The 27,399-nt window shown below is 45.4% G+C and overlaps 1 protein-coding gene across 2 annotated transcripts in view; it reads left to right on the top strand.

Annotated features, from left to right (window-relative positions):
* Positions 1-6,074: 6,074 nt before the first annotated feature.
* The window catches only part of P2RY10 (P2Y receptor family member 10), a 32,434-nt gene continuing 11,109 nt past the window's right edge, over positions 6,075-27,399 (top strand). For both annotated transcript variants that reach the window (XM_084814066.1, XM_084814065.1), the window contains exon 1: positions 6,075-6,224. Coding sequence is in view for 1 of the 2 variants with exons in the window: in XM_084814065.1 (XP_084670191.1) it covers positions 6,204-6,224 (21 nt within the window). In the remaining variant the exon portion in view is untranslated. The remainder of the gene's footprint in view (positions 6,225-27,399) is intronic.

Genomic DNA, 27,399 nt, shown 5'->3' with positions numbered 1-27,399 from the left:
TGAGTGTTGTCTGTTGCTGAACCGTGGCTGGTTGTAGGGATGTCAGGGAATTCCGCCATAGATCTCGGTGAGGCCGAATGCCAGTGCATTCGGCCCCCTGAACTCCGTGGCGGAACGGCCTCCAACACCCCCCCCCCCGCGGATCCCCCCCGGGACGAGACTTACCTGGGGCGGATGTTCCAGGTGGCGGTGGCGGTGGCGGTGGCAGCTCCAGCGGCGGCAGCGGCAGCCGGTCTTCTGACCGGCTGCCGCCGCCGCCATTTCCAGTTTTGTAAAAAAAAAAAAGACATGATAGGCTACGTAAAGATTTACGTAGCCTATCATGGCTAGGTTTTTTAAAAAACATACAACGTGATAGGCTACGTAAAGATTTACGTAGCCTATCATGGCTAGGTTTTTTTAAAAAACACACGACGTGATAGGCTACATAAATCTTTACGTAGCCTATCACGTCTGACTTAAAAAAACAAACAAACGCGCATACGCAAATGGCAACAGCTTCGGCCACCACCATTTGCGTTCCTTATTTTTGGCCGTCTTAGTCTACGTAAATATTTACGTAGATTAAGACGGCGAAAATAAGGGGGAACACAAATAGTGTCCGAAACGCAGACGGAACTGAAGTTACAAAATCTGTACATCTGTAGTTGTAAGCCACTTGGAGAAGTATTCAACTGCAAGGAGGGGTATAAATCCTTAAAATTAATATAATATCCTCTGCCAAGGAACTCTGAAGCTGGTTTTGCAAAATATTGATGTCCTAGCAATGTATAGTTGTGCTTGATAGCCAACCCCCATACAGCCTGGAGAAGATCATGCTGCTCTCCTCCCACTCACCCACACCTTTGCTGTAACGTATTTACATTCAGTGGCAAAATCTGGCAGGATCGTAGGAGGAAAAAGCTCTGTATATGTGAAAGGCTCTGCTCTGAGTGAGAAAGCGTTAAACTTTGCCCCCCACAAGCCGTGCACATGGAGCCTGAGAAAGCCAGAAAATAAAAGCCGCTATGGCTACATAGACCACAAGCTGGAAAGATGAGTCATTATATATATGGCAGTGCTCGCTCCTTCAAGCATACTGAAGGGGGCAGGGGAGATTCTGTTATCTTGCGGGTACCGCCCTGCAAAAAGCCCTCACAGAACAATCCTGTGCAAGTTTGTTCTTTCATAATAAAATTTATAATATGCATTTCCCTCTGCAAAAAGAGATGCTCAAAGTGGCTGACAAAACAGACAACCAAAAGATTCTCTGGTCGATGAATTGACAATAAATTAGAGCTGTGCACAAATGTCCTCTCAAAGTTCTCCAGCCTGTTCATGGGAAGAGAAAGTGGAGGGACAATTTCACCAAATTTCTCCTAGGAGAAGAGAAATTCTCCAACAGTTTCTCACAGATAGGGCTCACTGTTGGCAGGGGTTGTAGCACAGCTTCTTTCTTTTTTCCTAAGGGTTTTTGGTTTATTGCACTGCTCCTGCAAGTGGCAACAGCATCAACTGTGTTGAGGTTTTCACTTTTCTGAGGCAGAATTTTGAATTTCTTTTGGTGGTACTGCAAGGTGGTTGAAGGTGCTGTGTGGGTTTTCTCTCTCTATTACACATCTTTCCATTCTTCTGCAGCCTCCCGGGCCACCTGCACTTTCTGAACTGAAAAAGCCCCATGGAAAGAATTGCCTGAGGCCGTCTTCCTCATGAGGGCTTCAACTGAAGTGCGGGAAGCCAAGGAAGCTACAGGCTGCCACAGAAATTATTGTACAGTGACAGACAGGACACTTGCATGTACACCGCAGCCGCCTCATAAATCAGGTAAGCACAAGAACCCCAAACGCAGCCTGTGAGAATTTCTCCGAAATTTCCTCGCCTTTGAATTTCTTTTCGAAAGCAATTTATTTTCTATTAAATTGAATGAGAACGGTTGAAAAAAATGTGGGAGAATTTTTTGGCACAGCACTACAATAATTGCAACAACAAAAAAACGGCAACATGCTAAACAGCATAAGTACAGACTGTAGGAAGTTGCCTTATGCAAAGTCAGACCATTGGACCATCTGCTACAACCCATCCTGATTGGCAGGGGTTTGACAGCATTTTAGAAAAGAGACTTTTCCAGCCCTGCCTGGAGATGCTGGGAACTGAACCTACAACTCCCTGCGTCCAAAGCGTGCATTATACCACTGAGCTATAGCAATTAGCACAAGCACAGGAAGTTACCTTATACTGAAGGAGGCCAATGTTCCCTCTAGTTCAGAACTGTCAAGACTGTGTGGCTGGCAGTGCCTCTTCAGGGTTTCAGATGGTGGCGTTTCCTTGCCCTATTTAGAGATGCTAGGGAATGAATCTGGGATCGTTTGCATGCAAAGCATGCAGTCTGCAACTGAGCGAGTACAGCCCACCCCCAGAAGGAGAGTGAACATCCATGCTCTTTTGTTGTCTCAGCCACACGCTTGATGTTTTCATCTGATTTTTGTGAGCTGCTTTGGGTCCACCTTGGATGGAGAAACTACAAGATAAAAATTCTTAAAGGAAAATAAAGAATGAACTATATTCATAATTTGAGAAATGAATATGTTGCAGAACTCAGATGGTGTCGTAGGGGGCATAATAATAGACGTACCAGGGCAACCAGGTAGATTTGAGGGCCCCAGTGGGCAGAAACGCCATTTATAACTACTTATACTGCTAACAGATTGCCCTGGTGGTGAGATACAGGATGGTATGCCCTGGATCTTAATGTTCTGGATCCAAAGTGATTATTTGCCAGTCCTTGGTCCTGTGGGGAACCCCTGATAATAAATGTGAAAAACACATGCTCGATTGTGGCATATTTATAATACTTGACATCAAATGGCCAGATTTTTTTTTTCTCTGATGGTTCTATCTCAATTTCACTAGGATAGTAGTAGTAGAAGAAATAGTAGTCATATAGGAATTCTCTCTCTCTCTCTCTCTCTCTTTTTACAATACCCTGAAAATCCTATACCACTACTGTTAAATTAAAATTAATTGTGAAATTAAATGTGAAATTAAAACTTCAGATGGGTGGGGCTGCAATTTGTGAAATTAAAACTTCAGATGGGTGGGGCTGCAATTCATGCTTACCTGGGATCAAGCGAGCCCCATTGAATTCAATGGGGCTTACTTCTGAGTAGACATGGATAGGCTCACACTGCGGGGAAAAAATATATATCACCAATTCTCACACTGAGAGAGAGACAGCTCAGCTCCCTTTTCCTATCAGTCAGCTACTGCGGACTGGCAGTGATCACCTCCTGCTGCAGAATTAAGGAAGCCTTGGAGTTGAAGAGAGCACTCCCTGCGCATGCTTTGGCATTGCTTTCAGTGGGGCTTACTCCCAAGTAGACATACATGGGATTGCACCATAAAAAATGTCTCTAAGGCTGCAGTTCTCTACCCACTTACCTCATTGAACTCAATGAGACATGCTTCTGCGTAGATATGCATGCGCTGCACCGTGTGCTTTATCTGCTAGAGACACACAACAGGCACGCTGAGACTCACAGTTCCCCCTTTTTTTCCAGTGTGCCAGCTGCTACAGGCCTGCTGTGGCTGAGGTTAACTTCCCCCTGCAGGGTTCAGGATGCCATGGAGCTTAGAGCCTCCTTTCACAGCCATCTGCTCTTTCTGCACAAAGAACCAAATGCCACACCTTAACTGCCACTTCCTTCCAGCGCAGAGGTAAAGTATTTCTGGGGAACTCTTTGTCTGACAGCATCAGCCCAAAACGTCTACCCCATCCTGCAATAAAAATAGAATAATAGGTTACTGACAATTTGCTGCCTCTGATGATGTTCACGTTCTGCTGCTAACGTGTCCTGCAAAGTTAAGGCATGGTATATTCCAAGGCAGGCCAAGGTCTAGGGCAGCAGGGTTCAATCGGAGAGCTAATATTCAGGCAAGGGTGAGTCCAAAACACAGAGTCCCAAGGCTGTCCGATGCAAGGAGCAAAGGGTGGCCAACAGGATGAGCAAGGGTTAGCCAATCAGGGAGAATGCAAGCAAGGCACATATTCCCAAGGCTGTCCAGCACAAGGAGAAGAGGGTGTCTAGCGGGAGGAGAAAAGGTTAGTCAATCAGGGAGCATACAAGCAAGGCCCAGTACTGGTACACAAACATTGTTCTTTCAACTCTCCTTGCCTAAGATTTACGTAGGCTAAAGCGGTGAATCAAAAAGGGACGCAAATAACACCCGCTACGCTATTTGCATTCCCCTTTATTTTCGCCATCATAGTCTACGTAAATATTTACGTAGATTAAGATGGCCAAAAAGAAGGAACGCAAATGGCGGTGGCCATAGCCGCCACCATTTGCATACGTTTTTTTTTTTTTTTTACCCAAAATCCTCGAACGGCACAGCCGGCCGTTCGAGGATTCCGGGGGGAGGAATGGAGTGCCTCCCCACCCAGCCAGGATTCCAGGGGGAGGGATGGAACGCCTCCCCCCCCACCATCAACATAATCCATGAAAGGTAAGTCACTTTCGTACATCCCTAGATTTCGATTAATCTGTCTGGTGGATCCCACAGCAGACCAGCTTTTCCCCTGTTGGGCAGATTCCACTAACTTGTGGACCATTTTTCTAACTTTCCCAGTTTTGTGTAAATCTCATTGCAAATATGCAAAAAAATAAAATTAAAATGGCCAAAAATATGCATTTCCTCATAGGCTAAAGCATGGGAATGCACCTTTGCAGGGAACTTGCCCGTTCTGAGGAAATTTGCACATCTTCACATGTGCGAATTTGCATGAATTCGGATCCTTAAAAAATCCTAATCCATCTGTGGGCGGACTGTGGAACAAAAGGCACCTGGCAATCCATGAAACACAGACAGAATGAATTATATACAATCCATACATCCCTATCGGTGTATAGGCTGGTCCGTTGCTGAAGGGTTTTTTAATTGCTTGGTGCTCTCTGCATTGCTATATTTTAAATTGTGATTTGAATTGATTTGTTCTGATGTTATGGTTCAATTAAGATTTTGTTTTTAACCTGGATCGTTTGTTAGCCACCTCGAGTGCCATTTTTAGTAGGAAGGCAGGCTATAAATGAAATAAATGAATGCACTGTATTTTATTTCTATTTGAATTATAGTAATTATTTCTACATTTGTGCCTAAACCTGTAAATCAGCTTAGGCACATCTTATGCACATCAGTGTTCTTTTGTCCTTTTAGGCAGCCTAAAGGAATTTTAAAGGAATAAATAAATATACGCATTTCCTCTTTGGGGGCAATGAGTAAGTGGCTACCCTATCACACAAGCACAGACACACACACAGCCCACAGGAGAAATTTGAGATCAATCCCATGGCCCCTAGACAGCATGGGGAGGGGGGCATAGGTTAGTTCAGATCCCCCAATCTGAGGCCAAAGACAGCGCTCTGACCTTGGACCCAGGAGTCTGAGCTCCCCTCCCCCTCGCAGCTGGTGCAGAGAGAACCACATCTGCTGCCTCTCTGAGCTCACAAAAGATACCTTGGAGAGGAGGAAAAGGGGGCAGTTCTGTGGGCAGGGAGGGGAGAGGATTGGGGAAGCAGGGATATGAGCTATCACCACCCTCCTTCCCTCACCCTCCGCAGAGCCCAAGCTAGATGGGCAGAAAGGCCTGTCTAGCAAAAATGCAGAGTGGCAAAAGCGCGGAGGCAAAGATCACCTCCGCGCTCCTCCCACTCTGCATAGGATGCCCATCAGCTTCCAGTTCAGAGGCTAATGGGCATCCAGATAGGATTGCACCATTATTATCATTATTATCATTATTATTATTATTATTATTATTATTATTGATGTGCGTGTTAATTGCTTACGCACAAATAATGTCCTGTCTAGGTTGGCCCTTGCTTGGCCACTTCACTTGATCTAGCACTAGAATAATCACGTTGGAAGGGGCTTTGGAGGCCATCTAGCCCGTACACATGTGCGTGACTCTTGCCAGATTTTATTTCCACCTGACATAGAACCCACGTCATGAGTCAGACAGATGTGTGTAAACAAGCGTTCTGTGGTAAAACTACCAGACACATACAAGACATCTTTTCTTTGTTTTACTTCCTGAAGTGAACCTGACTGTACAGAGATAACAGGTTCCCTTCTGCTAGCTTTCTTTTTCTGTTTCAATCACACGTGGGAGCAGCAAGGGACTACTTTGCTACCAGAAGGCCGTGATCACCCACCAGGACTCACTTTTGCCGATGCTTGAACATTCCAGTGAGGTAAGGCTTTTGAACCACCTTGCAGAACGTCCATCTAGAACGATTTTTTTTTCCATTGACTTTCAAGTGAACCTTTCCATCTGGCCAAAGACTGTGGGAAAGAGGGGTTTTTGAATGCGTTTCAGCTAAGCAATGTCTCTTTGGCCAAAAGATTCATGTGCCTGCAAAGCAGTTAAAATCAGGAAGTAGCTAATATTAATACGAATAGCTTCCTAGCAAATATTGAAAGTAAGGTTGTCGTCTGATTAATGGATGAATTTCCTGTTTTGTAAATAATTGATTAGCTGGATAAACTTATGTTTAGGAAAAGGTGACTGAGAAAATTTGTTCTTTGTTGCTCCAGAGGTTAGGGCTTGAACCAAAATGGGCTCAAAATACAAGAGAGGGGATTTTGACTAAACATAAGGATAACGTTCTGATGGTACGAGCTGTTTGACATGGGAACAGACTGCCTCAGAAAGTGGAGGGCTCTCGTTGGTTAAACGTTTTTAAGCAGAGTTTAGAATATGACCACTTACCAAAGATGCTGTAATAGTGGTTTTCCTGCTTTGACAGGGGATTGGACTAGATTATCTTTGAGGTCCCCTCCAACCCTATGATTCTATGATGAAATGTGCATGTTACTACAACTTTAATATAGGTGCCTGTTTGAGATTTTAGATGTTAAATATTGCTTACACTTGAATAAGCAAAAGCTACCGCTCTTTGGCAAACCTTATTACAGTAACACACTGGCACCAAAGAGTCTCAAGGGACAAATAAGTGCACCCTTAACTTGCATCCTGCCAATTTAAAATTGGCTCAGCCATCCAGTTAAATCTTTAGTTGATGAATCTACTTTGGATCAAAACTTGTCATGGGACTGATAATTGAACCTGGCTTTTGGAGCAACGTTTTACTAGTTCCTGCTTCCTGCCATAGTTTGATTGCCAAAATTGTGCTGTAGGAGAAATCCCAGCCAGCAATTCTGACAACAGAAAAGAGAATAGTTCTGATACCTATCTGTCAAATTAACACGGTGTGCATTGTTTGCCTGGAAGGGGTTCCCCAAGGTCCCAAACTGAGGCTATTTATTTATATTATTTATGAAATTTATTATCCACTTTTCATATAAAATAATCCATGGATCACTGCCTTGTTGTGGTGAAGGGGCTTGCGTAACTCAGTGAAGCCATAAGCTATGCCGTGCAGGGCCACCCAAGACGGACAGGTCATGGCAGAGAGTTCTGACAAAATGTGGTCCACTGGAGAAGGAAATGGCAACCCATTCCAGTATTCTTGCCAAGAAAACCCCATGGAACGTATCACAAGGCTAAAAGAGATGACGCCAGAAGATGAGCCCCTCAGGTCAGAAGGTGTCCAATATACTACTGGGGAAGAGCAGAGGGAATTTCCAAGTAGTGCCAGAAAGAGTGAAGCGGCTGGGCCAAACCCGAAAGGACACTCAGCTGTGGATGTGTCTGGTGGTGAAAAGAAAATCCGATGCTGTAAAGAACAATATTGTTTAGGAACCTGGAATGTCAGATCAATGAATCAAGGTAAGCTGGAGGTGGTCAAACATGAGATGGCAAGATTGAACATCGACATCTTGGGAATCAGTGAACTAAAATGGACAGGCATGGGCGAATTTAATTCAGGTGACCATCATATCTACTATTGTGGGCAAGAATCCCTTAGAAGAAATGGAGTAGCACTCATAGTCAACAAAAGGGTGGGAAAAGCAGTACTGGGATACAATCTTAAAAATGATAGAATGATCTCAGTAGGAATCCAAGGCAAACCATTCAACATCACAGTAATTCAAGTCTATGCCCCAACCACTGAGGCCGAAGAAGCTGAGGTTGATCGGTTCTATGAAGACCTACAACACCTTCTAGAACTAACACCAAAAAAAGATGTTCTCTTCATCATAGGGGATTGGAATGCTAAAGTAGGAAGTCAAGAAATCACCGGGATAACAGGCAGGCATGGCCTTGGTGTACAAAATGAAGCAGGACAAAAGCTAATTGAGTTTTGCCAAGAGAACATGCTGATCATAGCAAACACTCTTTTCCAACAGCACAAGAGGCGACTCTACATATGGACGTCACCAGATGGTCAATATCGAAATCAGATTGATTATGTCCTTTGCAGCCAAAGATGGAGAAGCTCCATACAGTCAGTAAAAACAAGACCTGGAGCTGACTGTGGCTCAGATCATGAGCTGCTTCTTGCAAAATTTCGGCTGAAATTGAAGAACGTCGGGAAAACCACTAAACCGTTCAGGTATGACCTAAATCATATCCCTGATGAATATACAGTGGAGGTGAGGAATAGATTTCAGGGATTAGACCTGATAGACAGAGTGCCTGAGGAACTATGGACGGAGGTCCGTAACATTGTTCAGGAGGCAGCAACTCAATCCATCCCAAAGAAAAAGAAATGCAAGAAAGCCAAGTGGCTGTCTGATGAGGCTTTACAAGTAGCTGAGGAAAGAAGGGAAGCGAAAAGCAAGGGAGAAAGGGGAAGATATACCCAACTGAATGCAGAGTTCCAGAGAATAGCAAGGAGAGACAAGAAGGCCTTCTTAAATGAACAATGCAAAGAAATCGAGGAAAACAACAGAATGGGAAAGACTAGAGATCTCTTCAAGAAAATTGGAGATCTCAAGGGAACGTTTTGTGCAAAGACGGGCATGATAAAGGACAAAGAAGGCAGGGACCTAACAGAAGCAGATGAGATTAAGAAGAGGTGGCAAGAATACACAGAAGAACTATACAGGAAAGATCTGAATGTCCCTGATAGCCATGATAGTGCGGTCACTGAACTTGAGCCAGACATCCTAGAGAGTGAAGTCAAGTGGGCCTTAGGAAGCATTAGTAACAACAAAGCTAGCGGAGATGACAGTATTCCAGCCGAGCTATTTAAAATCCTAAAAGATGATGCTGTTAAAGTGCTGCATTCAATATGCCAACAAATCTGGAACACTCAACAGTGGCCACAAGACTGGAAAAGGTCAGTTTACATTCCAATTCCAAAGAAGGGCAATGCCAAAGAGTGTTCAAACTACCGCACAATTGCGCTCATTTCACATGCCAGCAAGGTGATGCTCAAAATCCTACAAGATAGGCTTCAGCAGTATGCGAACCGAGAACTACTGGAAGTACAAGCTGGGTTTAGAAGAGGCAGAGGAACTAGAGATCAAATCGCCAACATTCGCTGCATCATGGAGAAAGCAAGAGAATTCCAGAAGAACGTCTATTTCTGCTTCATTGACTACACTCAAGCCTTTGATTGTGTGGATCACAACAAACTGTGGCAAATTCTTAAAGTGATGGGAGTACCAGACCACCTTACCTGTCTCCTGAGAAACCTGTACGAGGGTCAAGAAGCAACAGTAAGAACCAGACATGGAACAACCGAGTGGTTCAAAATTGGGAAAGGAGTACGACAAGGCTGCATATTGTCACCCTGCTTATTTAACTTATATGCAGAGTACATCATGAGAAATGCCGGGTTGGATGAATCAGAGGTCGGAATTAAGATTGCTGGGAGAATTATCAACAACCTCCGATATGCAGACGATACCACCCTAATGGCAGAAAGCGAAGAGGATCTCAAGAGCCTCTTGTTGAGGGTGAAAGAGGAGAGTGCAAAAGCTGGTTTGAAACTCAACATTAAAAAAACGAAGATCATGGCATCTGGCCCCATCACTTCCTGGCATATAGAAGGCGAAGAAATGGAAGCAGTGACAGATTTTACTTTCTTGGGCTCCAAGATCACCGCAGACGGTGACTGTAGCCATGAAATTAAAAGACGCTTGCTCCTTGGGAGGAAAGCTATGGCCAACCTAGACAGCATAGTAAGAAGCAGAGACATCACCTTGCCGACAAAGGTCCGTCTAATCAAAGCTATGGTTTTCCCAGTAGTAATGTATGGCTGTGAGAGCTGGACTATAAGGAAGGCTGAGCGCCGAAGAATTGATGCTTTCGAACTGTGGTGCTGGAGAAGACTCTTACGAGTCCCCTGGACTGCAAGGAGGTCCAATCAGTCCATCCTAAAGGAAATCAACCCTGAGTGCTCATTGGAAGGACAGATAATGAAGCTGATGCTCCAATATTTTGGCCACCTAATGCGAAGAGAAAACTCCCTGGAAAAGACCCTGATGCTGGGAAAGACTGAAGGCAAAAGGAGAAGGGGACGGCAGAGGATGAGATGGCTAGATAGCATCACGGATGCAATGAATATGAACTTGAGCACGCTCCGGGAGAGAGCGCAGGACAGGAAGGCCTGGCGTGCTATGGTCCATGGGGTCACGAAGAGTCGGACACGACTGAACGACTGAACAACAACAGGGATTATATGATTTATAAACTGCCTTTTAGGGAAATCCTAAATCTAATCTATGCCTCTTTCCCCCTCCCCACTGAAAGTTGAAGGTGGCATGAAAGAGGCATTATTATTTCTGGTGAAATCCAAATGACGCCTTCCCTGCTCAATCTCAAAATAATATTTAATGGAACAGCTGATATTTTGCTGCTTTTAATTGTGGTCAGAATCTATTGCCTGGAGTGGCCTGCCTCAGTTTACTGACTTGTACAGCTGACACCTCCTATTTGCAGGTTTTTGCAGGTTTAAAACCCCCACATAATTACTAGACCAGACAAAGGCGCCTTAAGGGCAGGACTTTAGGGCAGAAGTACAGGGCCCCACTCAACAGAATCACTGGGATGAAGCCCAAACACAGCAGGGCTGGCTTGCCACATTTTTGAAGTAAGTGAAGTAATACAAGTTACCATAAAGAAGAGAGACAGGCCCCAATATTTTTGGGTTGGTGGGCACATTTGGAATTTGGAAAGAGTGTCATGGGTGCTTTCACAAAATGGCTGCCATGGGAGGCTTGCCCATGTATAAAATGGCTGCCATGCTGGGCATGCTTGATCACAAGGCATGAATTTCCCAGGAGGCAAACTGGTGAGGCTAAAAGAAAAGTAATTTGCCCAAGTACCCAAGGACAAGGTAGAGGTGGGATGGATCTGACCTCTGACACACAAAACCACTCTTATGAACCCAAATAAAGATGACGTTGAAGGGCAGCCCTTTGCTTTGCAGCCTACTAGCCTCCTCATTAAAAACCATTTTAAACTTTAAAAAATCTTAAGAAATAAAATAAAAATCAGAAGGGGCAAGGAGCCTGGTGGGTGCCAAGATAGGTGCTCCATCTTAGAGACCCTAACGGTGGAAGCATCAAATCCAGAGTCTAAACTTTCCTAAATCCACCAACTAGACTAGACTAGAACCGACAGTGCAACAAACAAAACGTGTATGTACCTGGGCAATGATGTTTCTGTCATGTGCAGTCTTGAACTCTCTGCAGCTAGAGATCCTGTAACGGACAAGGGCAGAAACATATGAACATAAAGCACTCATGCCACCACAGAGGTACATTTCCTTCCAGCATGTAGCCTCCTATAGATGCCATTAGGTTTTGTGATATCTAAGATGCAAACACTGGAACTTCTGATCTGGCATATGACTAATTCCATGTGACAAAGGCATGCAGGGATATTCTCAGGGACAGAAGAGATGAGAAATGGAAGATTCCCCTGGCATTTTTTTTTAAGGCTTCCTATCAGCTACTCGCAAAAGAGCTTCCTGTAACAGTCAGAATAGGGTAGGGGGGCAGGGGAGATAAATGGGAGCAATTTGGATCAGGGCCATGGTGTTGGTGGCAGGAAATCTTCACTTCCAGCACTGCTATTATCTGGAGAGGGGAGAGAGATATTACCCATGCTGTACCTGTCTATAGGGATGTATGAGAATTTCATTTGTGCTTGCAAAACAGTTGAGCATGCCCTGTTTGCAAACCTCAATGCAAGCTTGAGCAGGAGAACGTGTTCTCTGAAAGTGCTCACACATTCTTGAACGTACACTCATGTTTCAAAAACTGTGCAAATTTTAAAGAAAATGTCATTAAAAATTGCACTTAAAAGAGAGAGAGAGAGAGAGAGAGATTTCATGCTTTCGTCTGTAGGGGAAAGTTGCATAACTCTGAAAAATACTCAAATTTTTGCAAATGTTCCTGTTTGATCACATTCAATATGCACAATTTTCCTGTTCATGCAAACTGAACAGTGATTGCAAGCCCTCGCAGAAACTGAAGGAGAGGTGAGTATCAGGTGGATGCTTGGAGAATCTGGGCAATCATGAACATCACTTGTTTGCCCACCCCAGGGACGGCAATTTAAACCAGGGCGGTAAGCATGGAAAGATCAACCCCCCACACACCTTCTTAATTCAAATTGCCTCCACTCCTTCCAAATCCACATTAATTAATTAATTAATTCATTCATTCAAAACATTTCTATACCACCTTTCTGCAAAAAAAAAAGGCCCCGATTTAAAATCAAGGTGGTTTAGAAAGCAGGAATTCAAAAAACTATTTTTTTTTTTTAAAAAAGGCATAATCAAAACTTAAAAATGTTAAAAACAGTAACAACAATTTAAAAAGACAAATTTAAAATATGGGTCTTGACCCCCTCCCTGAATGCAGAGAGAGTGGGGATGAGATGCAGCTCCAAAGATTGCCGGAGTTTAGGATCCAGACAGGAGAAAGCCCTTTCCTTCATGCCAAATAAGTGGGCCTCCATAAGCAAGAGTGTCTTCAGAAGGGCTTCTCTTTCTGATATTAGTAACCAAGCAGGTTCATAGTGAGAGAGGCAGTCCTTCAGATAGCCCGACCCTAAGCCTTTCAGACAGTTAAATATTAAAACCAACCCCTTGAACTGAGCTTGGAAAACAATGTGGAGGCTGGTGGCTCCAATTTCAGTGGGGCTATGGTTCCATCCTGGGTTTCAGTCGAAACCAGCCAGAACTCTAAAGGAGCTATCCAATGTGCTGAGCCTGTTTTGTGGACAGGGTTCAACACCTTGGAAAGCTCCTTTAGAGTTCTGTCTGGTTCTGCATAAAACCCAGAATGGAAGCACAGCCCCACTGAAATCAGAGCCACCAGATTCTTCTGAGCTTTCAGTATTGGGGTGATATGGTCTCAGTGTAGTGCTCCAGTTAGCAGCCTTCTGAAACTTCCAGATGCTCTTCAAGGGCAGCCCTACGTAGAGTGCATTGCAATCGTCTAACTGTGATGGAACCAAGGCGTGGATAACTGTTGCCAGATCAGACTGACTCAGGAATTCAGACTGACTCTCGTGGTTGCTTTTAGTCCCAGATAAGATGTTGGGAGATCCAATCAGAGATCTCCCATGTCATGTCCAGTCTGGCCCTTGGTGATGGGGTTTCCTTCTGCTGGAGATCTGCCAGCTTGCCAGCTTGAGAATCTTTAGGGAGCAGTATAGGGCCTTTTCATTCCAGCTGAGATGGGGGGGGGGGGCAAAGTTAATGTTTCCATGGGTGGAAAACATTGGCAAATGTTTCTGTTGTGGCTCAGTTGCACCAGCTATTTCATGTGTGTAGGTGTGTGTGATCTTTGCAGCATTCATCTAAGAAGGACCAAATTTGCAATTTCACAGTTGGGAGAGTTCTAACTTGGGTTTTTCTTTTTTTAGATAGACAGTGCAATCCTATGCATACCTACTCAGAAGTTTCAACTGCCTTTAATGCCAGGATGGGAGGCTCATCCAACCCCAGTCTACCTAGTTATTATTAGAGATGGGTGAGAAATTTGATGGGTTTGAAGTTTAATGCAATTTTTTCAATTTGATAATTCCTGAACCCAGTGGAGGCTGAAGGCTCCAGTTTGGGAGGGGTAGTGATTCCATTCTGGGTTTTAGTTAGAACCCAAAAATGGTTCAGCACATTGAGAGCTGTGGCTGGTTCTAAGTAAAACCCATAATGGAATCGCCTCCCCTCTGAAATTGGAGCCACCAGCCTCCATGGCCTGAGCACAAACCCAGGGCCGGGGTCAAGTGTAGGAATAATCGGGCACCTGCCAAGGGCCCACACCCCAGCAGGGGCCCACTGACAAGAGCCTACTGGATTTGCTTCTCCTTTTCACCATTGCAACCTGCTTCTTTACCTGGCTCTTCCTCGCAGACAACAGTGGTGGTGAGAAGGAGGAGTAGGGGATGCCGTGGCCTGCGTGCTCACTGGCTCTCTGCCTGTCAAGCAGAGAGAGAGAGAGAGGAAGAGGGGCAAGAGCAGTTGGTGACAACGGGGGAGAGAAGATAGACCCATGGAGGAGGGAGGGGGCTCATGGACGGTGTCTTGCCCAAGGGCCCTCAAAAACCTGGAGCCCACACTGCATGAACCGGAATACAGAGATGCTGAAGGGCTTTTCACGGTTCCCCAAATTTTGCAGTGTGGTTTGCAAATCAAACATATGAACAGAAATGGAGTGGAGGCTGGAGGGTTCCAATTTCAGTGGGGTTGTGCTTCCCTTCTGGGTTTCAATCAGAACCAGCCAGAACTCTAAAGAAGCTATCCAAGGTGCTGAACCCTAGCCCCAAAATAGATTCAATACTTTGGATAGTTCCTTTAGAGTTCTGGCTGGTTCTGCCTGAAACCCAGAAGGGATTCTCAGCCCCAGCAAAATTGGAGCCACCAGCCTCAACTGCAAAAATTCATATAATAAAGGAAAATTTGCACAAAAATGCATATAACAGTGCAAAGGTGGGCAACTTCTGGGGATGTCCTCCCCCACACTGGGGTCCAAACCCCTACCCCCCACTGCTACAATGTCAAATTTGACAGGAGGGTGGAGAGGGGTGGGGAAGCAGCAATTCTGCTTGAAAACAAGGTGTATGCACCGCCTTAAAAAAAACAATTGCTGCCGAGGTGGCGGTGGCAGCCATAGGTTAGCAAAAAAATGCTGGGAGTCACAAGTGACAAGGGATGTACAGATTTTGTTAAATTCATTCTGTCTGTGTTTCACAGATTGTCAGGTGTCTTTCATTCCATCATTGATAGAATGACCTTGGCAGAAAACTCAGAGTGAATCCGATTGAACACGGGCTAGAGGCTGTTTGAAGGCCTACTCTGTGGCAATTCGGGCAGCAAAGGAAGTATTTTTTTCTGCCACTATTGCATCTGCGAAGAGCCATCCAGCAGAGCTGTTTCGAGTGGTCAGGGGTCTTTTATTCACTAGCCCACAGAAGGAGAATTTAAACCTCTCAACAGCTGCTGTGAACAATTTGCTCAGCACTTTGCAGACATAATCGCTCAGATCTGATCTGGCCCTGCTTGTCCAGTGTTGTTGGATACTTTTCAATTTGTACAGTTTGAGGAAGTCTCCAATATTCCATTTCTGAGCAAGATATTGGAGCGCGTGGTGGCCTCCCAACTCCAGGGATTCCTGGATGAGCCAGATTATCTAGACCCATTTCAATCTGGCTTCAGATCTGGTTATGGGACAGAAACTGCTTTGGTCGCCTTGGTGGATGACCTACACTGGGAACTAGACAGGGGAGTGTGTCCCTGTTGGTTCTGCTGGACCTCTCAGCAGCTTTCGATACCATTGACCATGGTATCCTTCTGGGCCGTCTTGCTGGGATGGGACTTGGAGGCACTGTTTTACAGTGGTCCATTCCTTCTTGGAGGGGGCAGACCCAGAAGGCGGTGCTGGGGGACTTCTGTTCGTCTCCTTGGCCATTGGCCTGTGGAGTTCCCCAGGGTTCTGTTTTGTTCCCCATGCTATTTAACATATATATGAAAGCACTGGGGGAGGTTGTCTGGAGTTTGGGGGTTCGGTGTCACTAGTATGCTGATGACACCCAACTCTACTTTTCCTTTCCATCTGGTGCTAAACCGGTGTCTGTCGGCAGTAATGGGCTGGATGAGGGCAAACAAATTTAAGCTTAATCCAGACAAGACAGAGGTGTCCCTGGTCAGTCAAAAGGTAGATCAGGTAATAGGGATTTAGCTTGTGCTGGATGGGGTTACACTTCCCCTGAAGACACAGGTTTGCAGCTTGGGTGTACTTCTGGATTCAGCCCTGAGCCTGGATACCCAGGTTTCAACGGTGGCCAGGAGTGCATTTGTACAGTTAAAGCTAGTGCTCCAGCTGCGCCCATTTCTTGAGATGTCTGACTTGGCCACAGTGACACATGACTTAGTTACATCCCATTTGGATTACTGTAATGTGCCCTACATGGGGCTGCCTTTGAAGAGTGCTCAGAAACTTCAGCTGGTTCAAAGAGCTGCTGCCTAGGGATGTCAGAGAATTCTGCCATGGATCTCGGTGAGGCCAAATGCCACTGCATTCAGCCCCCCGAAATCTGTGGCGGAACGAAGCCCCGTGCCCCCCACAAAATGGGCCTGGAACGGAACACCTACCTGCTGCCGTCCGCGCTGCATTGCGAATGGCGGCCGCGTCTGCAGCCGCCAGTTGCTTCTTCCATATAGCCGTGATAGGCTATGTAAATACTTACATAGCCTATCACGGCTAACGCAGGGACGCCATTTGCATCCCTGCGGAAGCCATGATAGGCTGCGTAAGTATTTACGTAGCCTATCACGGCAAAAAAAAGGGAAGGCAAATGGCGGCGGCTACGGCCATTTTTTTTTGCTGTGATAGCGTACGTAAATATTTACGTAAGCTATTACGGCAACAACAACAACAAAACGCAAATGGCGTAGTGGCCGCCATTTGCGTTCCATTTTTTTTTTTTTTTGCCATAATAGGCTATGTAAATATTTAAGTAACCTATCACGGCAAAAAAAAAAGGGAATGCAAATGGCAGCCGCTGTAGCCAGATCAGTGGCGGAATTCTCTGACATCCCTAGGTAGATGGCCTTCTTGGTGGCTGCCCCAAGGCTCTGGAATTCTGCTCCCAGGGAGGTGAGAGTGGCACCGTCCTTGGTATGTTTCCGCAGGCAGGTAAAACCATTTTTGTTCTAGCAGGCCTTTGGAGATAGATAGTCTGGACCTGTGAGAATATGATGGATTGGTGCTATTGTTTATACTGTTGTCTTTTTAAATTCTGATATTTTATACAATTTTAATATTATTAATGATTTAATTATATTTTTAACTTTTGTATATATCTATTTATATGTTCTAACTGTACAAGGCTTTTAATGTTGTAAAGCTGCCTTGAGTCCCAGTACTGGGGAAAAGGCAGGATAGAATTATTATTATTATTATTATTATTATTATTATTATTATTATTATTATTATTATTATTTTGAAGGGAACTATGAGAATATATGGCTTGAAAGGTCAAAATCGGCACTTTGAATTCAACCTGCAGATGGACGGATAGTTTGGGGGGCTGTTCACACAACACGCTGCCCCACACTCAGTGGTTCAGTATGAGTTGTTGTTGAACTGTGGGTTGTTTGTTGAACCGTGGGTTAGCATATTGTCTGAATGCAGGACATTTTCTGCAGGGTGGCTTGTTAACCATTCTGAACAGCCCAAGAACAAACCATGGGTTCTCAAGGTGGCTTGTTCAAGAAAAACAAGCCGCACTGCATGGTTAACCCACCACCCTGTGGAAAATGTCCTGGGTTCAGGCAACACACTAACCTACAGTTCAACAAACAACCCACTGTTCAACAACAACACAAGTATTGAGTGTGGGGTAGTGTGTTGTGTGAACCCAGCCAACGTGTAGATCTTTTAGGGCTGGGACTATGTGGTTCCTGCACACAAAACAGAGAGGTGAGGGAGGATGAGAAAATCAGTGGATAAATCTGTCATCTTCACCACATTTACCACTACCTATTGTTTTGAGTGAACTCTTTTTAATCACCTTCCCCAGCAACCACAAGCAAAGCCACTCTTAGAAGCGATTTGACAATGACAGGCCTTAATAAATGCATTAAGGGCCCAATCCTATTGGGATAGGCGGCCACCTCTGAACTCAGAGGCGACGGCCTATCCAATGCAGGGCAGAAGCAGTGTGGAGGGGATCTTCCCCTCCGGGCTTCCGCTGCCCTGCATTCGCAGCTAGACAGCTGATTTCAGCTGTCTAGCCATGGGAACTTGGATCGGGGGTGGGGGGACACCGGACAATACATAGGAAGCATCAGGAAGGCACGTCTGCCCTCCCCGACCCAGCCCAGCTCCAGGAACACCCTGTTTTCACTGCTCCGTGCTCCTCTTACAAGCACAGAGCTTAGGGCTGATCCGTGCTGCCTACAAGGCAGCATGGGAGCGGGTGGAGGTCAGTTCTCAGGGAACCGACCTATCCTATGGCCATCTAGCTGCTGACTAGGGGCCATAGGATTGTGCCCTAAGAAATGCATTAAAAATCCTACAATTCCCAGTGTTCCCCAGCCAGCATGGCTGGCTGGCTGGGGAATGCTGGGAGTTGTAGGATTTTTTTTTCTGTCTAAACATGCGTAGGATCGCACCCTAACATATTTAAAATCATGACGTTTGGGGGCAGAGAAACCTCTTTTTATTCTTCGATACAAAATCCAAAACAATGAACAAAACAAGAAAAATAATAACCTAGGGACCATAAATGCCAGAAACCAATATTACAGCTGTAACAAAAGAGCAGTTGGCAGAGAGACATAATCTGAAGAGCAAGACAAGTAACTATTCAATGGATTTGTGGTCACCTGTGACTACTTAGCAAAATAAAAACATATCTTACAAAAACAATAAAATAAAATAAAATCCCTGACCCTGTCAATTGAAACCAAATGTTATTGCCCAAGGTAATCCTTTCCCTCATTTTAAAAATAGAAATTACTTAAGTGGTAGTTTGTCAAGTCACTCCCTATTGATTCACGTAATTTACGCTTACAAGGCATATCATTCTCTCAAATAGCAAACTTGGGTTGTCAAGTGCGTATCATTTTAGGAACAAATCAGGACTACTCAAAAATAGGGTGGCAGTGGTTTCTAGATACTCAGGGGAATCTCAAAGTATATAACAGTGCACTTCTGTACCTACTTACCTGGGAGTAAGCATCATTGAATGCAGTGGGATTTAATTCTGAGTAGACATGCCTAGAATTGCATTGTAAGTCTATCAATTAAAAAATAAACTTCATAAAATACCTGACCTATAAAGCCTTAAACAGCTTGGGACAGCAATATCTGACAATGACAAAGCGACTCTTCCAGTATGAACCTACCCGGACACCATGATCAATAGGGATGTACACAGACCCCCCGATTCACTTTGGATGCTGATTCACACCTTCTGAATTGGCACTGCTTCACTTCGGACTGATTCAGACCCAATCCGATTCACTTCAGATTTGTATCCAAAGCGAGATTAGGATATCAAAATTATTTGGATTTTACGTTTTCCCATTGACTTGCATTGGAAAACAGAAATGGCCATAACATTTTCGGTTTTCATGATAAATGCATGATGTTTGGGGACCTGGCAGCCCCCATGGAGGTGATTCCACCTGCCAATTTTCAGACAGTGTGGCCCATTAGTCTTTGTGCTAGGTGCAGGAAAATATTGCTTTTTTCTACAAAAACACTTGAAGCAAAGAGCTATAACTTCCCACTGTTTCCACAGAAGTGCATGAAATCTGGGCACCTGGCAGCCCCAATGCAGGTTACTGAACCTGCCAAAGGTCAGAGAGTTTGGCACAGTCATTTTTGTGCTACACGCAGGTAAAATGTTCTGTTCTCAGAAAGTCAAACCAAAGGTAATAAACTAAGGGTGCAATCCTATGGGGATAGGCAGCCACCTCCAAACTCAGAGGCGACCGCCTATCCAATGCAGGGCAGGAGAAGCACGGAGGGGATCATTCCCTCCATGTTTCTCCTGCCCTGCATTTGCCACTAGACAGCCGATATGGACTGTCTAGCTGTGGGAAGGCGGAGTGAGCGAGGAGGCTGGTAGATGACATGTAGGATGTGTCATACCAGCGTTTCCAGCTTCCCCGCCCCGGAACGCCCCCAGTTTTGGCTGCTCCATGCTCCTCTTCTGAGTGCAGGGCGTGGGGCCGTTCTGCACTGCCTGTGAGGCAGTGTGGAAGGCAGGGGAGGTTGGTTGTCCAGGAACCTACCTCGGAGTGGTATCCTGTGGCCATCTAGCTGCTGACTAGTGGCCATAGGATTGCACCCTCCAGGGATAATCAGAGAAGTTAGGTATTTAAGAGACGATTAGGAGGAGGTAGGGATGTACGAAAGTCACTTACCTTTCGCGGATTATGTTGATGGTGGGGGGGGAGGCGTTCCGTCCCTCCCCCCAGAATCCTCGCCGGCAGGGAGGTGCTCCGTTCCTCCCTCCCGGAATCCTCTGCGGCCGGCTGTGTCCGCGGCAGCTCCGCGGAGCAGCCAGCCAGGCCCAGCCAGGCCAGAACTGTCTGCAGCCGGATTTCCGGCTGCGGAGGGCTCTGGGTAAAAAACAACAACAACCGCGTATGCAAATGGTGGCGGCTACGGCCGCCGCCATTTGCGTTCCTTATTTTTGCCGTCTTAATCTAAGTAAATATTTATGTAGACTATGATGGCGAAAATAAAGGGGAACACAAATAGCGTAGCGGGCGCTATTTGTGTCCCTTTTTGATTCACCGTTTTAGCCTACGTAAATATTTATGTAGATTAAGACGGCAAAAATAAGGAACGCAAATGGCAGCTGTAGCAGCCGCCATTTGTGTACACGGGTGTTGTTTTTTTTAAAACCCACCCAGCCATGATAGGCTACGTAAAGATTTACGTAGCCTATCACGTCGTGTTTTGTTTTTTTTAAAACCTAGCCATGATAGGCTACATAAATCTTTATGTAGCCTATCACGTCTTTTTTTGTTGTTTTTACAAGCCCGGAAATGGCGGCGGCAGCAGCCGGTCGGAAGACCAGCTGCCGCAGCCGCCAAAGCCGCAGCCACCGCCACCCGGAACATCCGCCCCAGGTAAGTCTCGTCCTGGGGGGGATCCGCAGGGGGGGCGGGAGGGCAGGCCGTTCCACCACGGAGTTCGGGGGGCCGAATGCGCTGACATTCGGCCTCACCGAGATCCGTGGCGGAATTCTCTGACATCCCTAGGAGGAGGTCACTATCCCTAATCTCTGGTATGGGTTTTTTTTTGAAGTGCAAAATAACCCCTCCCCCCCAGTACTTTCCTATTCATCTTCACACTGGATGACCCCAGGCTCTCTTTGGCTGAATGGAATACACATTACCTGCGAAAACAGGTCTGCCCTAGACCAGGATGCACTATCCAGACTTGGGGCAAGCCAGCCTGGCTACTGTTGCTGCTGGTCCCATAAGCACTTGCCCACCTCTGTCCCTGCCAAGACCCCTTAGATACTTCATATGGGGTTGCTTTACACCACAGTAAACAAACAAATTGTGTGTGCAGTGCTGCAACCGCTATATATTACATATTGTATAATGTATAATAAATGTTTATGGACTTGTGTGTAGTGCTTTGCACGCACACATGCACACACATACACAAGAACAAAAGAAAAGGAGATACAGAAAGAAAAACTACCTACAAGCTAAGGGGGGTGCAGAAAGGGAGTACACTATAAAGCCTAACAGAAGGTTAGGTTTTTGTTTGTCTGTTTGTCTGTCTGTTTGTTTGTTTGTTTGTTTGGGGGGTGTATGAAAGATAAGGGTTGAAATGGGAAGGAAAGGGATACAGGAATTGAGAAGGGGGGCAAAGAACAAGTCAAGGAAATTAAAGCACTTCTAAAAATGTTTTTGTTTTGTTTAATAAAAAAACTAGTAGAAAATAAAGAAAGGGAAGACTAATAGGAATAGCTGAATTGAGAAGGGCTGGGTGGGAAGAAAGAAGAACGACAAGTGAAGCTGCAGCAGAACACACACACCACACAGGTCTAGCTAGCCAACTTTCTCTCTAACCAACTCTCTCTCTAACCAACTCTCTCTCACAGTGAAATTAAAGCAGACTGATCTCCTGTTATACACAGCATTCCCACCCCCCTCCTCCACCACTGCCTGGAGATGGCTGGGTTAAGTTCAGCCCTAATCTGGCAACTAGAGTTGCCATTTGCCAAGGGTCACCATTTCCCCCCTCCCTTCTCCTCCTCCCCCCTTCCCCACTCTGTCCTCTTCCTCGACCCCTCCCTGATCTTTTGCAAGTTGGTACGTTTTAGAGACAGGCTGCCTGGGCTTCAGAATGGCTTCAAAATAGTTCTGAATCTGTGAGGTGCACCGAGGTGCTTCGAGGGCAATCTGTTTCTCTTTGGACTGTCTCAGTGCTATTCTGACCCATTTCAGAGCTCAACAACCCCCCCCCCCCGCCCAGCACCCCGATTTGCTTCAGGATTCAGACCAAAGTGTGCACAGCCCTAATGATCAACATGTGAAGCCCTGCTTCAAGTGCCTTCTCTGGGAGAGGCTCAGAGGATGGCAAGAACAGACAGGGCCTTCTCGGTGATGTCCTCTTGCCCCGATTATGGAACACTCTCCACAGTGAGGCCTGCCTGGCAGCAACATTATGATCTTCTCTGTGCCAGGTTAAGACTTTCCTCTACTCCCAGGCATTTGACAGCATACGCTAAGGTTTTTAAATGGGTCCTGGGATTTATTGTTGATTGTTCAAAATTGTCATATTTTTGTGCATTGGTTTTCTACTATGTATGTTGCATTGCATTTTTAGGTTTTTAATCTTCGTAAACTGCCCAGAGAGCTTTGGCTACCGGGCAGTATAGAAATGTAATAAATGAAATGAAATATGAGCTTCCACTGTGTATGGAAAGTTGAGGAATTAGCTGAAGTATTTTTTGTTTTTGAAGGAAACTGGAGTTGGGGAAGGGAAAAAAAATAATAAACTGCCCCTAAAGCTGGGGAGGGGTGATTTTTTTCTGCTGAGGGCTGCATTCCTCCCAGGGCAACATTTCAGGGGGTGCAAGCTCATGGTGGGAAGAACCAGAGCCAGAAGTGGACGGGGACAGAACCACCCCACACTCTGTCATGCGCCCATTCTTTCCTCACCCCCATCTTTCCATTAGCATACTGTCACATTCCTAAGCCCTCTCCCTTTGCAATCAGCACACTCCAGGAAACAAGGCTTCAGGCTAACTCTATTTTATTAGTTAATAACTAGCTTCTTTACAAATGCAGAATCTAGGAAACTCTCAGACTGCAGAGAACCAGCTAATCCACACATCTACGAATATCAATAGAGGAGACAAAGTGGAAGTTAGACAAGTTGCCAGCACTCTGGGCATGAACTTCATGGCCAGACTTGCTTCACAGGGATGCCCCTCCCTTAGGGTGGCTCCCTCCTACACTGGCTTCCATGAATGGCCAACTTGCCAGAGCATCTGAGCCATGCCCCTAACTTTTCTTGCTTCGCTCTGTGACAAACTAGTGTCCCTCAAGTCACACCCCTCGCCCTCCTCCTCCTCTCCCTCTGAAACTTGAGTTCTCATGGTGGAGGAATGGGAGAGCCATTCAGGCTGGGCCATCTGTGTGTCAAGGTCTAGGGAAGAAAGTCTTGCCATAACTGGGCTCCCTAGGGAGGGTGCCTCCCTCTGTTCTTGCTGTCCCCATTCTGATTCCGAATCTGAGCTGCCAGACATCTCCACAAGCTCACATTCATTCCTGACAAAAATAAATCCACATTATTAAAAATAAATCTATTCTATTTCCTCTCTTTCCCCCTTCTCTCTCTCTCTCCAACCCCCCTCTCTCTCTCTGCCACCCCACATTTGTCTCTCCCACCATACCAAGGTCTCATTTCCTGCCTGCCTAATGTAATGGGTCTCTCCACATTTTGGAAATGTCCCAACAGCTTTTGCTGTGAATTGTGTCTCTGAAGTTTGCCTGAGGGCTGTGACCTGTGTCTCTCAGGGAGAAGGGTAAGGAGAGAAAGTGAGAGAGACACATCCCTCCCTTTCCTGAAACTACATAGATCCTGTTCCAGGCCAGCTGGAGCCCAGAACTGGAACACTGCTCTTAGAGCACAGGTGCAACTCTCCAGATATTTTGGCCTACAACACCCATCAGCCCTCGCCAACAGAGCCAATGCTGAGGGATTATGAGGGCTGTAGGCCAAAACTTCTGTGGGCCACAAGTTGTCCACCCCATCTTAGAGAGTGAGCATCTCTTCCCATATTGTGCTGCAGGTCCTATTTGTATGTTTTATGTTCTTGGGGGAGGGGGATAGTTTCTGAGAACATCTCTGCCTGCTCTCTCACCACAGAGACTTGCCTTGCCAGGTGGCTCACATCCATCTCTTGTTCTGCTCCCCTCCCTTTGCTGACTCCAGCACTATCATAAGGTTAGAAGCTCATGGAGGCAAGGAAGGACCTGTCTTTTTGGCATATTAAACTCCTTTAAAAGCACCACACATCTATTTTTGGGGTGGGTGGAGATGTTGTAATCCATGCCAAGCCTTGGGAAAGGGTGAGTAACCAGCTAAATGACAAATATACATTCTGTGCTACCACTGAAAGCTACAAAAAGCAAATTTTTAGACAAACTTGCAGAGGAGGGAACCAATGGCTTTAGCCCTTAGGAGTGAAATAAGAAGGGAATCTTAATGCAGAGCAGTCTAGAGGCAAATCTCAGAAACGTTTTTGTTATAATAGCCCTCTTCAGGTGTTCTGATTCTGTATAGGGTAAACACATGAGGAAATGGAGTGGGCTAGCCCCACTTCAGTCCATTGTCACTGTTACCTTTTCAGACTGTCATCCTCATGGAAAATGACATTCTGAAAAGGAGCACCTCCTATATTCTGTATCTGTGTAGACTCCCCGTGAATTCAGAATGCTGATTTTCCGGTGTTCACAATCATGTGGAGAGCCTCTACAGATGCAGGACACTCTTCTCTTCAGGAAGTTGTCCTCCACATGTTTACACAGAATCAGAATGCCTGAATAGGGCTAATGTGGACCTCGAAAAGGTATCTTTTGTTTTTGCTTTTCATGTGCAGATCAAAATGTAATTATCCTTTGGATTTCATGATGCAGACCTCAGACCAAAAAATGGATCAAACTGCATTTAAAACTGCATACTTTATGGTAAAATTGATTCTGAGATGTATACATTTTGATAAATTATGTTTAGAAAAGCATATTTTGCAAGAGAATAGGTTCAAGGTAGGTAGTTTTATATACATTTTAAATCATTTATTATTGATTTATAGTTAAATAGTTATGTATCATTATTATTTTTTTTACAAAAATGCACATTCATGAAAAAATGGGGTGGAAAGGACTGATAAATGAACCTATGTAAAAGTGACCTGGACCAGAAGTAGACTGATTCAGCCTTCCCTAGAAACCCTGGATCAGTGTGAATGTGTGTGTCTGTGTGTGTGTGTAACTTGAACCCTGAAGAATGGCACCCCTAACAAAGAACAAGAAACAGCATCAAAAAAATTAATTGTGCATCGCTAAAGGCACAGAAATAGGGATGAAACAGGGATGATGAATATAAGAAGGGCTGTGCTGAATCAGACCAAAGACCTTTCTAGTCTCTGTTCATATACTGGCCATCCAGATTCCTATGGGAAGCCCACAAACAAGACATGAGCACAACAGCACCTTCCTGCCAGGCAACTGGTAGACAGAGTAGGGATGCTGGAGAAATCTGGCAGGGACTCAAATGAGGCAGGATTCCAAAGAATCTGGCCTGGGGAGTCTGCAGCGGAGCAGCACCACTCATCTCTGGGTCCTTCCAAGTTCCTGTGGGGAAGCTCTGCAGCTTTTGAAAAGGAGTGCCAGGTTAATGGCGGCCACCATTAGCCTATCGTGGGAAAATTACAGCCATAAAGGGCATATTTTACACCATTGGCAACCATAAAGCACTTACTTTTGCGTAAATTCCAGCCGTAAAATACGCCATTTACAGTTGTGATTTTTTTTTTCTTCGATAAGCTAATGGTGGCCACCATTAGCCTATCACTCCTTTTTGAAAGCTGGAGAACTGCACCACGAACTGCAGTGGCCACACCAGGGCTCCAGGGAAATCCATGGGTCTCCAAGTGGCCCAGTGGACCCCCCACCCCAGACCAGACATAAGGGGTTCTGCCCATCTTTATTACAGAGACATGATGCATCTGATACCAGAGATAATATAGAGCCATTGTGATTAGTAGCCATTGATAACTTTATCCTCTATGAAACTGTCTAAACCCCTTTTAAAGCCATCCAGATTTTTGACCATCACTACATCTTGTGATGTAATAGCGAATTCCATGTGTTAATTTGGTCCTGGCTAGCTTCAGAACCTATACTGATTTGGTTTGAGACACCCTGGTGGGTAACTAAGCTAAGTCCAAACAGGCAAACATCTCTGCAGGCTCAAAAGTAAACTAAAACACGTTAAAGGAAAATATTTTAATTTTTATTATTATTATTTGAGAAAATTATAAAAAATTAAGAAAATTAGCATGGTGGTTACATGAGAATAATTTGAAAACTTCTTTATGATTACATTATTAGCAGAGAAAGAGAATGTAACATATAGTTAAGATTAACGGAGGAAGCAATCCTATGGCCGCTAGTCAGCGGCTAGACAGCCATAGGATATGTGGTTTTCTGGGTACCAACCTCAGAGCCCATGCTCCAAGGTCTGTTCCCGGATAACCAACCTTCCCCCCCTCCCATGCTGCCTCGTAGGCAGCTCGGAATGGCCCCACACTCCCTGCTCATAAGAGGAGTGCAGAGCGGCCAAAACAGAGCATTCCAGGGGGCATTCTAGGGTGGGGAAGGCGGAAATGCCAGTATGACACATCCTGTGTATCGTCCGGCAGCCTCCTCCCCTGCTCTACTATCCCGAAATCAGCTGTCTAGCCACAAATGCAGAGCAGGAGAAGCATGGAGGGAATGATCCCCTCCATGCTTCTCCTGCCCTGCGTTGGATTGGTGGTCGCCTCCGAGTTCAGAGGTGGCCACCTATCTGCTGGTACGACACATCCTATGTATCATCTGCCAACGTCCTCCCCTGCCCTGCTGTCCCGGAATCGGCTGTCTAGCCACAAATGCAGAGCAGGAGAAGCGCAGAGGGAATGATCCCCTCCGTGCTTCTCCTGCCCTGTGTTGGATTGTTGGTCGCCTCTGAGTTCAGAGGCGGCCACCTATCTGCATAGGATTGCACCCTAAAAGGATTGCAATTGACAAAGCTGGCACAACAAATGTAGCAAGCAATAGCACCATGGTTTAACTTTGCACTGAATGAAGTATGACTCTCTTTTATCTGTCCCGAATTTCCTACCATTCATCTTCATTGGATAACCCCAATGTTATCAGACAGGGAGGCAATTGTCTTCGTATGAACTTTTTCCAAACCATAAATACCCTTTTTTTCTAAGCCAAAAAGACCCATTCATTTCCGGGTCAG

The sequence above is a fragment of the Heloderma suspectum genome, chromosome 9 (genome assembly GCF_057233095.1).
Source record: "Heloderma suspectum isolate Gila_16-S chromosome 9, 16-S_ref, whole genome shotgun sequence".
Taxonomy (NCBI): domain Eukaryota; kingdom Metazoa; phylum Chordata; class Lepidosauria; order Squamata; family Helodermatidae; genus Heloderma; species Heloderma suspectum.
Note: the sequence above shows the minus strand (reverse complement) of the source record. Positions and strands in the feature narration are given on the sequence as shown.